This window comes from Rhinopithecus roxellana, chromosome 5 (genome assembly GCF_007565055.1).
Source record: "Rhinopithecus roxellana isolate Shanxi Qingling chromosome 5, ASM756505v1, whole genome shotgun sequence".
Classification (NCBI taxonomy): Eukaryota; Metazoa; Chordata; class Mammalia; order Primates; family Cercopithecidae; genus Rhinopithecus; species Rhinopithecus roxellana.
In genome coordinates this window covers 61,971,490-61,987,158 of record NC_044553.1, presented here as the reverse complement: position 1 = coordinate 61,987,158, position 15,669 = coordinate 61,971,490, and the positions used below count along the sequence as shown (strand labels likewise).

General features: G+C 37.1%; 4 gene segments (V, D, J or C); all 4 read left to right on the top strand.

The window, feature by feature from the left end:
• The window catches only part of LOC104674124, an 840,972-nt gene that overhangs the window by 315,023 nt on the left and 510,280 nt on the right, over positions 1–15,669 (top strand).
• Positions 1–15,669, top strand: part of LOC104656245 — a 632,938-nt gene that overhangs the window by 141,737 nt on the left and 475,532 nt on the right.
• Positions 1–15,669, top strand: part of LOC104656285 — a 576,427-nt gene that overhangs the window by 106,424 nt on the left and 454,334 nt on the right.
• On the top strand, positions 5,302–7,113 carry LOC104678110. The segment is given in 2 exon segments: positions 5,302–5,492; positions 5,647–7,113. Coding segments are annotated over 2 exon segments (399 nt in total).

Genomic DNA, 15,669 nt, shown 5'->3' with positions numbered 1-15,669 from the left:
GATCATCAGGGGTTATGACTGGGGAGAAGGAATAGCTGTGGCTACTAAGAAGAAAATAATGACCCATCCCACCTTTCCAAAAATCTATTTTAAAATAAACATCATAAAAGATAAATTCAAAGAGAATCATGAAATTAAATGTAAAATGTTAAACTGTGAAACTTTTGGAAAAAATAAAAATAATCTTCAAGATGCAGAGCCAAGCAAAGAGTTCTTAGATTTGACACCAAAAGCACAACGCACACACACACATACACACACAAATTGGATTTCATCAAAATTTAAAACTTTTGCTCTGTAAAAGATCCTGTTAAGAAGATCAAATAATAAACTACAGACTGGGAGTAAATATTTAAAAACCAGGTATCTGACACAGAGTTGTAGCTAGAATATATAAAGAATTCCCAAAATGTAACAGAAAAAAAAAACTGGTTAGAAAACAGGCAAAAAAGCATTAAACAAATATTTCACGTTGAGGATATACATATTGCAAATAAGCGTATGAGAAGATGATCAACATTATCATTTATCAGTGAAATGCAAATTAAACCACATGAGATATTATTATATACCTATCAGAATGGTTGAAATAAAAAATAAAGATAACGTCAAATGCTGTTGAAAATTTAGGGAAGTTGGATCACTAATATGTTGCTGGTAGGGATATAAAATGATATAGGCACTCTGGAAAATAGTTCAGCAATTTCTTATAAAATTATGCATGCCTTACCACATGACCCAGCTATTACACTCTTTGGGATTTATCCTAGGGAAACAAAAACTTATATTCACACCAAAACCTGTACATGAATATTCATAGCAGCTTTATTCATCACAGCCCAAATCTGGAATCTGGAAACAACCCAGATGTCTTCCAGGGAGTGAATGGTTAAGCAAACTCTGGCACATTCATAGCAACATAGCAATACAGAGGAACAAAAATGTTTATGCACATCATAACTTGCATAGATATCATGCTTTTATCCCTCATGCAGAATGAGAAAAGCAAATTTTCAAAGGTTGCTACTGTACTATTCCATTTATATGACATTATTGAAATAACAAAATTGTAGGGGTAAGTAACAGATTAGTGATTGTCAGGGATTAATGATGTGGGGAGGGGAAGGGTGTGGCTGTGTGAAGGAGTAGCATGAGGAAAGTTGTGATTGTGAAACCATTGTGATTCTTGATTGTGGCAGTGGTTACATGAATCTATACATACGATAAAATTGCATAGAACCATACACATACAAATTAGTGCATGTAAAACTTCAGAAACCTAAATAAACTCTACAGATTATACCAATGTTAATGTCTTGGTTTAGATACTGTTCTATACTGTTCTATTACACAAGTTGTTATCATTGGGTAGGCTAAGTGAAGAATATGTGAGACCTCTCTGTACATTTTTTGAAACTCTAATTCTAAAGTTGTTTCAAAAGAAAAAATAAAAATATTTTTTAGAATTAAACAAGACTTTGTGTAAAACTCACAATTCTAAATCACCTTCTGTGGCTCTGTTACCCATCTATCACACATTCAGTCTAGGTTCTCTTAGTTCCTGCACTAATAAATGTAAATTGTCCCTGCACTATAAATAGCCCTGCCCCGATCTTGCTTTTATTTTTCGTCTTTTCAACTTTTTTCTTAGGTACATATATTCAGAAACAGAGAAAAACTGCCTATTGAAAATGATTTGTAAGAGTCAGAGTTTGCTAATGTGGGTAAAATAAATCAAATCAGTGAATGATGAATTATATGCAAACTAGTGTAATGATTTCTAGATAACTGAGAAATTATCTTATTCTCAAAAAAAGTCAAAGAACAACGTGTTTATACTGTTAGTACAGCATGTTCTATGTAACCATTTTTTTTCTGCTGAGTGGAAGAAGGGGTTGGAGGGGCATCAAAGTTGATGGGGACTAGGAGCAGACTGCTATTGGTACAAATCCAAAGAGAATTCATATAAGTGATGGATAATTCAACAAGATGACCACATATTTAATGACAAAATGTACTTACAAAATTATTGGCATATGATAAACACATCTCAATGATAAAATCCAGTGGTGTGTCATAGAATCAAACTAATTAGGGAATACTAGTTTTGCCATGATCATGATATCTTAGCCTAGTATTGCTAATTTCAATATTCTTGGAAAAACAGTTTAGGATTTATGTCAGAATATTTTGAGGTTAATTTTCATTAGGTAACTACTCTTTTAATTCAGCAACTCTTATTTCTATAGTAGTGGGTATTGTTTAAATTATGATTACCTTGAAATTTTCATATATTTATTTGAAATTAGGGCCGGGCGCGGTGGCTCAAGCCTGTAATCCCAGCACTTTGGGAGGCCGAGACGGGCGGATCACGAGGTCAGGAGATCGAGACCATCCTGGCTAACATGGTGAAACCCCGTCTCTACTAAAAAATACAAAAAACTAGCCGGGCGAGGTGGCGGGCGCCTGTAGTCCCAGCTACTTGAGAGGCTGAGGCAGGAGAATGGCGTAAACCCGGGAGGCGGAGCTTGCAGTGAGCTGAGATCCGGCCACTGCACTCCAGCCCGGGCGACACAGCGAGACTCCGTCTCAAAAAAAAAAAAAAAAAAAAAAAAAAAAGAAATTAGACATGCTCATTCAAAAATTTAAATGGAGACTAAACATGTAGAAAATAAGAAACAATCTTAAAACAGAAGGGCAATAGAGTGGAGACAAGTTCAATCATACATTAAATAATATAGCCAAAATAATTTAAAAATTTTGACAATAGTGAAAGCATAACTAGATAGATTGACAGATCAGAAGACAGAAACAAATTACACAGAGAAAATTACTATATTGCAAAGGTATTATGAATCAGGGAGAAAATAATAGATTGTTCAGCACATAATGTTGAGTCAATTGTCTAGCGACTTGAAAAAAATAACCCCTTACCTTATTTCTTAGATCAAAATAACTCCAAATGACAGGCGTAAAAAGATTAAATAAAAAACATACCAGAAATTTTCAGGGTTTAAAAAAGTAAGCTTAGAGTGGGTCAGATTTTCTAAGCAAGACCAAAACTTCAGAAGACATTATAAAGGTGAATACATTTGAATATACCATAAGTAAGAATATATGAAAGCAAATATTTCTACATGGCAAAAATACGATAAAAAAGCAAAAACCAAACGCCAAAATGGAATAAAAAGCTTCAAAATATAAAGTCACATAAAACGTGACTTTAATATATAAAAAGTTTTAGTAAACTAACAAAAAATTAACTTTCCAAAAGAAAATTGTGCTAATACTATAATAGTTAATGTTACTTATTTGCTATGCTTTAGCCACTATTTTAATTTTTATCTAGGTAGTGTGTAATCTACCTACCTACCTATGTATCTATCATTATCAATATATAGCTGTTGGTTTCAATACATATTTCAAATGATTCTCACAGTAATTCTTTTTTTTTTTTTTTTTTTTTTTTTTTTTGAGACGGAGTCTCGCTCTGCTGCCCAGGCTGGAGTGCAGTGGCCGGATCTCAGCTCACTGCAAGCTCCGCCTCCCGGGTTCCCGCCATTCTCCTGCCTCAGCCTCCCGAGTAGCTGGGACTACAGGCGCCGCCACCTCGCCCGGCTAGTTTTATGTATTTTTTTAGTAGAGACGGGGTTTCACCGTATTAGCCAGGATGGTCTCGATCTCCTGACCTCGTGATCCACCCGTCTCGGCCTCCCAAAGTGCTGGGATTACAGGCTTGAGCCACCGCGCCCGGCCTCTCACAGTAATTCTTTAAGGTGTGTACTGTTCTTTCTCCACCATCCAATGATAAAACTAAGTTCAATGATAAAACTAAGTTACAGAAAATCTCTGAGCAAATTTTTCATAGAAAATAAATCATAGAGCTAGAGTTTGATCACGGGTATTCTGCCTCCAAAACTAACACTTAAACATAATTTTCAATAGATTATTCAAAGAGAGACATACAAATGGATTTTAAAATTATTTTTTCAATCCAAGCTTCAGTAATAATAGAGAAAATTTTGAAGTGGTATTCTGAATTAGCATTTTTCACCTATTAACTTCAGAAAGATAAAAATGTTTAATAATGCATTGTGTTGTCGAGGAAGTGAAGCTGACACTCACACATTGTAAATGTGTATAATGCTACTGCTTGTTAGAGGCATTTTGGCAATATGTATTAAACGAAAAATGAATGGGTTCTCTGTTCATTTACATATTTTCAATAATTTTTATTCATATATTTATCCATGTTGGCAAGCATCTTTTTATGAGGATAATCATTTCAGCATCATCTTTGGTAGTAAAAGATTGGAAATGAAAATACAAAAATGCAAAACTGTTTAGATATAATATAGTACAGCCAAACAATGGAATACTATGTGGCCATTTTGCGTGGACAAAAAACAAGGCACAGAATGACTTGTATGTTTGTCTGAAAATACTGAGTATGTACATGTATGAGAGTGTTTGAAAGAACAGATGCATAGATGCCTCTGTAATGAGAACTGTGATACTGAAGGACAGATGAGGAGGAAATACTTTTGCTGTGGATTATTTATATTGTGTAAAATATTTATAATTTGCATGGAATAATCTCCCTCGCAACACACACACACACACACACACACACACACACACACACACACACACACACACAGTGACTTTCAGGTCTCTCTGAGGTCCAGAAATGGAGACTTCTTTTTTCTCTCTGCCATGCTTTTTCAAAACTAACTTCCTTCTAAGATCTACCAATTTTGTGACCCTGAATTTCGGTCACAGTTGGTCTCAATCCTGTAGTCACACAGAAAATTATTTGAAGACATGGACTTCTTAATTTATGTTCCAAATTCTCTGCACATTGCATCAGAGAGGTTTCTAGACATATCCACAAGCTATTTGATCCCCTCAACCCCATCTTTCATTTTCAGAGCTCTAGTATTTTTAAGGTTTCACCTGCTGAGGTTCTTGTGTATTTTAGTGAGAAATATATTTTAGTGAGACACAGAATTACACTTACCAGATGGGTTCAACTCCTTTATAACCTCTGGTTGCAGCTTAGCCTTAAAGACCATTCAAAAAACAATCTAGACAATTAAGAGTCCAAATAAAATAAGGCTTTTCTTGTTGCCACTTTAAACCTCATATGCACTATGCCCACCAAATATGAAGAATCTTGTTCTTAGGAGGTGGCATGAAGTGGGTACTGTGGGACTGTACTGTGGCCACGAGGTGGCAGTGGTTCAGTTTACTCTCATTCTACAACTGCCTTTAATTTCAAAAGCATGAAAATTACTAGAGGACTTGCATTTGATTGGTTGAACAGCCAACAGAAAGGCTCTTTCCTGCATTTGAGAATATGAACTAAGATACAGAAGCAGCTCCTCTGAGAAAAGAAAGTTGAAATTATCGTAATTTGTCTCTAGGCTGAGATACCAGCATGGAGAAAATGTTGGAGTGTGCATTCATAGTCTTGTGGCTTCAGCTTGGCTGTAAGTTGGAGGTTAAGAAATGAGAACCACTCATGCAAAGCTGAGGGAGAGAGATGAAGATTTAATCTCAGCTCATTCAGTTTTCCTGTGGGAATTTTTCAAAGTTGCTAAACTAAAAACTTTGTATAATTTCTGATTTTGTTTTCCTGAACAGGGTTGAGTGGAGAAGACCAGGTGACGCAGAGTCCTGAGGCCCTGAGGCTCCAGGAGGGACAGAGTAGCAGTCTCAACTGCAGTTACACAGCCAGCAATTTAAGAGGGCTGCTCTGGTATAGGCAAGATCCTGGGAAAGGCCCTGAATTCCTCTTCATCCTGTATTCAGCTGGGGAAGAAAAGGAGAAAGAAAGGCTAAAAGCCACATTAACAAAGAAGGAAAGCTTTCTGCACATCACAGGCCCCAAACCTGAAGACTCAGCCACTTATCTCTGTGCTGTGCAAGCACAGTGTTCCCCAGGCACCTGCAACTTGTATCAAAACCCTGCAGCTGCGGATCTGGAATGATGGCAGAGGCATCTCTGCTGTTCTTCCTCTGGAAGGAGTATTTATTTAAAGCCCAGGGCCTTTTTCCAAATGGTCCTTTGGAGAATGAAGTCATGAGACAAAGCCAGAAAGCAGGACTACTGTTCATTCTGTCTGGGCATCCTAGACAGTCCCTTGTGCATGTTCATGGGTCAGTCTACTCTTAATAACATCCCAGAACTTCCCTCACATAAATTCAGAAGTGCCAGATGTAATATGAAGAGTCCTGGTTTCCAGTTGTGGACCACTTGGAAAAAGACTGCACAGGTGCATACACTCCCTGCTGAAAAAAATGTGTGTATGTGTCTGTGTTGTCTTACAATAATCTGGTTACATTAATATAAGTTAATCTTTTTAATAATATAGTATTCTTGAAGCCCACGTCTCCACCAGTCACATCTCTATATTTCTCATCCCTTTGTCATCAAATTACTTGAAGGAATTGTCTGTACTAATTCTCTTAATTTCCATTCTTCGGTCTCACTCAAATCTGGCCCCTGTTAAGGTCACTCCAAGGGAAGTTCTCACTTTAACACCAGCGGTTTTGGTATTGATAAGGCTATCAGATATTTTTCAGTACTTATCTTGTCTAAGATTTTCAGCAGTGTTTCCTCCCTTCTCGTTAAAATAAATATTTTATTTTTTATTTTAATCCAAATAATGCTCACATATATTTACAAAATCCAACAGCACTGTCTGATACCCCAGTCAGGTCTCCCCATTCTCAGGTCATGGTACTCACATTTATCTGAACATTTAAAAATGTTGTTTCTTTGCTTTCTTCTCTTTCTTTTTGAAATTGAGTTACAACACATAATAAGGTGAATAAAACTTTAGCTTATAGCTCAATGGAATTTTACACTTCTTTGTATCTGGGTAACACCATCCAGACCTACATACTGAAATTTTCCATTACTCCAGAAGATTCCCACCTGCCCCTTCCAATTCAACAGCCCTTCCCCAACTCCCCACTTGGAGTAACCACGATTCTGGCTTTCATCTCTTGGTCTTAAACTTTGTGTGACTGGAATTATATCGTACAGCCTATATTCTACTGTCTTAATTTCTTCTCTCAATGCCGTATCTTTGAAATTCATTAATATTGCTGCATGCATAAGTTATTTTTAAGTTTATATGTAAAATTCCCCTGTATAAATATGTAATAATTTATTTTTTCCATTCTTCTTGAAATAGACATTTGGGTTTTTTAGATTGTTTACAGTTGTGTGCCATCATGGAAAAGGCTGCTATAAGCATTTATTTAAATTTTATTTGTTGGACATATAAACTCACTATTCTTGGATAATTCCACTGGAATGGACTTAACTAGGCCATAAAATAGGCATATATTTAGCTTTAGTGGTTATTATCAAATGTATTTCGAAAGGTTACCAAGTTGTATGCTCTTATGAGCAATGTATGGGAGTTTTAGTTACTCATCATCTTCACCAAAAAATGGTCTCAGATTTCTTTTTGTTTGTTTTTCAATTTAAGCCATTATGGTGACATGCAGTAGTATCTTATAAAACTGTGGTTTTAATTTGCTTTCCCTGAAGAATAATGATGCTGAGCACCTTTTCATATACTCATTGTCCATCTGGTTATTCTTTTCTGTCTAGTACCTGTTCAAGTCATTTGCTTGTTTTATTGTTCACATGTAGGCATTCTTCATAGATTCTGGATATGAACCCCTGTCAAAACCATGTATTGTGAATTCTCTGCTAATCCATTACTTGACTCCTCACTTTCATAATGATTTTCTTTGAGATACAGAAATTCCTAGCTTCGATAAAGTCCAAATAACTATTTATTTTTCTTTATTGGTTAGTATATTTTGTGCCCTGTTGAGAAATTTTTGCCTGCTTCAAGTAATAGACACACTTTTTTCATGTAGGCCCATTTTCCACCACAAATCAGTTTTCATGATGCTATGCAAAAGGTGTCAAGGTTCCTATTGCCCCGTCACCATTTAGTGGAAAGATGTTCCTTTCCGCCATTGAATTGCAGTGGTGTTTGGGTCATAAATCAAGTGATTCTACATGTACAGATCTATTTCTGCACTATATTTTGTTTCTTCTGTTAATTCAGCCTCCCAACGATCTCATAATGTGCTTATTAATATAGCTTTAGAGTAGAAATTGAAACTCATCGGTGTTTTTTCTTCATTTGTGTTCTTCCGCTTATTGTTTTATCCATTCTATGTCCTTTCTGATTCCATACATATTTCAGAATTAGTTTCTAAATTCTAAATCCTTTTCAAGTCTATAAAATTTCCCTTGCAGTTTTGATTGGTATTGCATTAAGCCTATGGATAATTTGGGGGAGAATTGCTACCTCAAAAATATTGAGTCATTGTGTCAAAAATATAGACTATCCATTTGCTAAGGTCATCTAACATCTTAAGCAATGATTTTAGTTCTCAGTGTAGTGATTTGCACATCCTGTATTAGATTTACTTCCATGTATAGACATTTCATGAAGATTTAAAAATTTTATTTTCTAATTGTTGCTAGTGTATGGAAATACAATTGATTTTTACATATTGACCTTATTATGTTCATTGAACTTGCTACACTTACTAATTTTAATCATTTGGTCATAAATTATTTTGGATTTTCTAAGTCCACAAATCATGGCATCTGCAAATGAAGAAAATTTTGTTTCTTGCATTATAATCTTTACGTCTTATTTATTTTCCTTGCCTTATTGGCCAGACTTAGTGGCAGAGTTGGCCACTCTATTTAAATCTGCTTATGACTCTAGGGAGGCAGGGACTGAAAAATGTAAGAGATATAATTTTGAGCGAGTGGATTATGGAGTTCTAGCTATTGAGTCAAAGTAATGGCTAATGCCCTACTTATAAATGGACTCTAGAAAACGGAATCAGCTCTTCCCTTCCCCACTTTGTGGAGAAGAAATGCAGGGAGGTCTAGAAACAAGAGAGCAAAAGTAGAAGCTTCCTGATTTAGGAAGAGAGACACAAGTGTTCTTTAACCCACATCATCTGATTTTGTTGTATTTAACCCTTTGGGTTTACAGCCTTACAGTTTGCCCAGTGTATTCAGGTGAAGTGATACAAAAATCACCGAAGGATTCCTGCTTTACCTGGTGCCAATTTTGTCATACTCATCATCATCTTTATTGTCACAAAAACTATGAAGTAATATTAACCCATTTCTCAGATTGGGAAACGGAGGCTTACGTAAGTTTTGAGATGAAGGCATTTCTGAGATAAAGTAAATGCTGTAGGTACCATAAAATAAGATGAAGAAAAACACATAAAACTCCAGAGTTAACCAACTAGACAGCACTTCTCTAATTTTACTGTACATTTAAGAATCACATGAAGACTTTATTTTAAAAATGCTTTATTCCCATAGATTCTGATTCTACAGGTCTGACACAGGGTCAAGAGTCTGCTTTTTTTCTTTTTTTTTTTTTTTTTTTGTGAGTTGTCTAATGATTTTGATCATTAGAGCGAGAGATCTTACTTTGAAAAACACTGCAATTGGGAGAGTACTGCATTTCAGGAGGATGGATGATATAGACAGGCAATCAATTTTGTGTTAACTTAGATAACAGTGCTAAAGGAACCAGGAAACACACCAAGGAATGCCTTAATGTGGGTTATGCCTATTCTGATTAAACTATATCCTATCATAATTAGTAGAAAATACTTTGTTTTGATGATAAAGAAGGCAATGATTTTTGTTTCAACAACAGAAGGAAATTTATCTATGATCTGAAAGGCAGCAGAGAGGATTAGGGATAGACAAGACTTTTAGTTGCAGACTTTCCAAAAAGAAAATAGGCTAAAACAATATATGAGACTCTCCACTATGAATAAAAGCCTTTTCATTCTTTATTGTCAATTAAAAAATAAAACTTCTATATATTTTAAAGGCCGTAAGCCAATTATCTTGGTGTTTCCTTCAATGTTCTAAAATTTGGACATGTTTTATCTAATTGTTTTATTTACTCTTTTTACTCTCTCTGGATTCTTTACAATATTTTAACTTCCTATTAAAGAAAGTTGGTTCCGATACTGTTAAAGCTCTGTTTATTACAGAAGATAGCACTATAGTGCTCTAAACTCTGCCTTTAACATGCTCATAATAATTCTGGTATAGACCATGCTGATACTCACAATTGTTTAATGACCACGGTTAATCTTTTGCTGCATCCTCATAGCCAGGCTTTCCTTTTCCTGAATCTATGATGAGTTTGGCTGGCGTGAGGACTGTAATTGAATTTTGTCCCCAAAGCTCACCCTAATATTATATTCCTAATATTATTGGAATACAAATATGTCTATTAACATTTATATATTTATAATCTATATGTTATACATTACACATTTGTATTTATTTGCATGTTATATGACATATAATTATTGGAATATATATTTGTCTTTTGGAGAATTTGTTAAGAATCAAACAGACTTATTTTCCCCATGAGATCAATAGGATATATTGTGGGACATTTTCTGTTATGAATTTGGCAAATAGGACCCAAAGCTAGGAACCAAGAGTCATTAAGCATCCATTATTTTTCATTAAGAATGGCTCACATTTTAAGCACAGCTGCACTTCTCAAAAAATTTTTTTAATAAAAAAATTAAAAAAAGAATGGCCCACAGCTGGACATTCTCTGTAGAGTTAAGAAGCAGCAACTGAACAGGCTCTGCAACCTCCAATTCTCACCTCTTAGCTGATGTGACGAGGTAGCGAGGGATGGTAGGAGTCAAGAAGAGAATATCACCAGAGTATTCCCCTCTTCCCATAAGCCACTTGAGGGGTCAATACTCCAAAATAATTACTTTCAAAGACAGAGATCTGCTGAATAAAAAGGAACATTGTGTGGCATTTTCGTCTTTGTTCTGAAGCAGATTTTGACCTATATTTACATCTACTTAAGCAGAAGACAAGGAAACTGGAGCGAGATGGTGGAGTGAGGGGGCAGTCATGGGCTGCCTGGGTTTCTGCACTGGGCATGGTGAGGCAGCACGTGTATTCTGTGGGCAGGTGCTGCCTCTGAGGTGGCAGGGCTGAGCTGTCCTGCCAAAGCTTCACCCAGAGGAGAAAGTAAGGGGTTGTGGAGGGTTCTCCTGCGTGAGGGGCTGACAGAAAGGGGAGACACCTCCCTTGAGGAGCCCCTGAGGTCCCCTGGATGCTCTCTCATGGGGCCACTCACCACACACAGGCATCGGTGGTCGGCCAGGGAAGCAGCAACACCAGAGGTGCACAGTGGTTAAGTAAGAACAGTTTTGTTTTTTCTTCCCTTAATCTTTTTCTTTCACCTTCACCCCGGGAAGTTAAAATCAAAGGAAAAGGAGGGAAGAAGAGAACCAAGCAGGCCATGTCCACCTCACTGTGGCTCAGGGTCAGGCCTAAAGTGTGAAGAGCAGAGGAAAGGTGAAGACTGGAGTGTTAAACAGAACTGCCCTGAGGTTTATTTAAGCACTCATGGCCCAGAAGTTTGCAGTTTTCTTTCCTAGACCTCTTCAAGAGCATAAGGACCAGGGCCCCTCTGAAGGACCCGACTGTGTTTAAGCCTCTTTGATGCTCTTTTCTTTGGCATCCTTTCCTCTCCCTATCGCTCCACCTAGAAAACGTTTACATAGACTCGGGTAGGCAGACTTGCATTATATCTTTGTATCATTTCCTCTAAGTCAGTTTATGCTGGATTCTTTAATTTGCCTGTAAAGCTGACAGTTTTGAAATGAGATGGTAGGAAAGACTTCTTTATTTTTTGTTTCCAGCTATACCTTCTTTCCTGAAAGTGATAAACAGAGAATCACCCAACTGCCTGAATGAAGGAAAAATTATGTAGTTAAAGATAATAATACAAAAAGGCAAACACTTAATATTGCAAAAATGGCTTGTCACACATGGTGATCATTCTGAAACCACAAATGACCAAAATTGGTGAGGTCCTTTCTGTAACATCACAGGCACATCTAAGTGGTTCTTTTCCATATCTGTAAAATAACTTTACGAAAGCAAGTGGAAGACTTGCCCAGGACCTGAACAAAAGCATTCATGTATTTAGTCACAAGAGGGGGTTGCTGCGTCTGTCAATAAGATGCCTGTTCAGTTGGGGCAAGAGTGTTTGGCTCACAGTCAGTAGTGAAGTCATGCAGAAACTGTGACAAATTATACATTTTATTCTCTTTGTTCTAAGCAGAGAAGTCTGTGCATAGCTTCCAACATTCAATAATTCCTGGCCTTGTCTCAATCCATTATGAAAAGTTTTGTTTCTGCTCAAAATAGGACAATATAGGAAGATGGAGACAGGAAGTAGCTATACAGCTTTCAAGTTGAATTGATCTATTTTTCTCAAGTTTTTGGAATAGAGAAAGGAGATATTTTTGGTGGGGAAGATACTGTTTTTTTCTCAATCTATTTCATTTCTCTTAAATTTGAGAAGATAATGTGAAAAAGTCTTTTAGGCTGCTCCCTTCCTTCTTATAGTCCCCTCCTTTCTTTTCTCTTTTCTCTTCTCTGCATGTCAATTCTTAGTGTGTGTCACCACCAGGCACACACATGGAGAATGGGGAAAAGTGGGTCAGGGATGGGGTTTCTGGGGTGTAAGGATGAGTGTGATCCCAAGTCTCTTCTTTCCTTTGTACCAAGACATGCAGTCTATAAATGCTCTCCTAGAGATAGATGATATCTAGAGGCATTTCAGGCATCTGGAGACATGGCTTCCTGATCAGGCTCTGATTATACTTTTCTGGTCACTTTGGACATATTACTCTCTGCATCTGAGCCTCATTTGCTCTTTATTGTTATTTAGATGGGCTTTGTCCATCTTCTATGATGGTATAACCCTTGGTGGGGTTTTCCTGAATATAAAGAAGCTCATGACAGAGTTGACTGCACTCCTGACCCTGGGTAAGAGTTTTAGGCCTAAGAAACGATGGTGTTCTAAACCAAGAAATCAGAAGAGGAACCTGCTGCCTGCACTGTCTTACTCTCCTTCACCCAAGATGCTAAGGGCAACTGATCAGATAACAGCTGTTTACTTTGTGAAGAGGTTACATCCTCAGTGTGAGGGGCTATGTCATACCCTGTGTATTAGTTTGTGCCATAGGCTGGGGACTTAAAAATCAGAAATTTATTGTCTCATGGTTCTGGAGGCAATGTCTGAAGTCAAGATGCCAACAGAATAAAGGAAAGGAGGATCTGTTTCAGGCTTCTCTCTTTGGCTTGTAGATGGCCATCAAACCCCCGTGTCTTCATATCATCTTCCCTCTATGTATATCTGTGTCCAAATTTCTCCCTTTATATTGCATTAGAGCCCACCTTATTTTACTTAGATACCTCTATAATCAAGAAATAATCTTGAACCCAACTCCAAATAAGGTCACATTCTGAAGTACTTGGGGTTAGGAGTTCAACATATAAACTTTAGAGGGACAAATTTTAGTTTATAACCCTCAGTGAAAGCTCACAGAAGAGTTTACTTTGCTATAGAATTTTCTATATTACTGAGTCCGAGGGAAAATAAGAGACAGATCCAGGGAGTCCTGTCTCTTAACTAGTGAGTCTACATAACTCTAGCCATATTTGGCTCTTTCTAGGGGAAAGGAGTCATAGATAAAATTACTTCTCAGTACTATACCAGGGGTCTTCAACAAGTTCATGAAAAATGCCTATTACAAAAAACTTATGCATAACTTTTAAATTTTTGCATCAAAATAAACTCCTACTAACTTGTTATGACTGTGCACAGTATCGAATTTGAGGCACTAAGAAGGATGAAGGGCAAAACAGTTTGAAAAGAGCTCCTATCAGAGCAAAGTGAATTCTGCCAATATTGAAGCAAAACCAAGCACCAAATTTAAGGTAAAGCTGGGGTTGAAGAATGGTGAAATCATTGAAAAGTTTACAGGGGGCAATTCCCCAAAGAAATTAGCAGTTTACAAATGAATAACTCATTTTAAGAAGAGACAAGATGATGTTGAAAATGAAGCACGCAGCGGCAGACCATACACATTGATTGTGAGGAAAAAATTCATCTTGTTCATGCCCTGATTGAAGAGGACTAACGATTAGCAGCAGAAACAATAGCCAACACCATAGACACCTCAACTTGTTCAGCTTACATAATTCTGACTTGAGAATTAAAGTTGAGCAAACTTTCCACTCAGTGGGTGCCAAAATTGTTACACTCATATCAGCTGCAGACAAAAGCAGACATTTCAATGGAATTTTAAACAAGTGGGATCAAGATCCTAAAGCATTTCTTCAAAGGATTTTAACAGAAAATGAACATGGCTTCACCAGTATAATACTGAGTACAAAGTACAATCAAAGCAGTGACTGCCAAGAAGTGGAAGTGGTCCAGTCAAAGCAAAAGTGGACTGGTCAAGAGCAAAGGTTGTAGCAACAGGTTTTTTTGCTTGTTTGTTTGTTTGTTTTTGCTCAAGGCTTGTTGCTTCTTGACTTTCTGGAGAGCTGAAGAATGACAACATCTACTTATTTTTAGAGTGTTTTAAGAAAGTTAGCCAAGGCTTTAGCAGAAATATGCCCAGGAAAAGCTCATCAGAGTGTTCTTCACCATGACAATGCTCCTGCTCTTTCCTCTTATCAAGCAAGGGCAATTTTGTGAGAGTTTCAATGGGAAATCATTAGGCCTCCATCTCACAATACTGACTTGCTTTCTTCTGACTTATTTTTGTTTCTTAATCTCAAAAAAATCTTTAATGGGCACTTATTTTTTCTTCAGTTAATATTATAAAAATCTGCATTGACAACATCTACTTCTTATTAGAGTGTTTTGAGAAAGTTAGCCAAGGCTAACTATTTCTGCTAAAAAAAGTGTCTTGAATTTGTTGGAGCTTATGTTGAGAAATAAAGTTTATATTTTTTAATTGTTACCTTTTAATTCCATCTTTCTATAAAATTTTTGAAGCCCCCTTATACCTTGATCTTAAAAATCTGCCTTTATTTGAGGGTCTGGGGATAATCTCGCTTTTCTCCTCAGGGATTATGTGTAATGTTAAAACCACAAGAGTAGGGCAGTGCTGAAACAAGAAGTGAATATGCCCTGTCCCTACTCTATCACTGGAGGAAATGAGGACACAATCTCTGGTATCAACAGTTTGATAACCATTGCCCACAGTAGCTGATTGGAGGTTTAAAGAACGAGATGACCAATCAAATGACTTCACTGCCTGTATTAGTCTGTTCTTGCATTGCTATAAAGAAACACTTGAGATGGGGTAATTTACAAAGGAAAGAGGTTTCATTTGCTCATGGTTCTGACCGCTGTACAGAAAGCATGTTGTTGGCATCTGTCTGGCTTCTGGGGAGGCCTCACGAAACTCTCACTCATAGGGGAAGTTGAAAGCAGAGCCAGCACTTCACATGGTTGGAGTAGGAGGAAGAGAGAGAGGACAGGGAAAATGCCACACACTTTGAAATGACCAGATCTCACAAGAACGCACTCACCATCACAAGAAAAGCACCAAAGGGAAAATTCACCCCCCATGATCCAAACACCTCCCACCAGGCCCGACCTCCAACATTGGGGATTACAATTTGAAATAAGATTTGCGGGGGGACACAGACCCAAACCATATCACTGCCCATCCCTGTGGACAATAAGTCTAGTACCCTGGACCTGCACCAGATAACCCTCAAAGGCACCA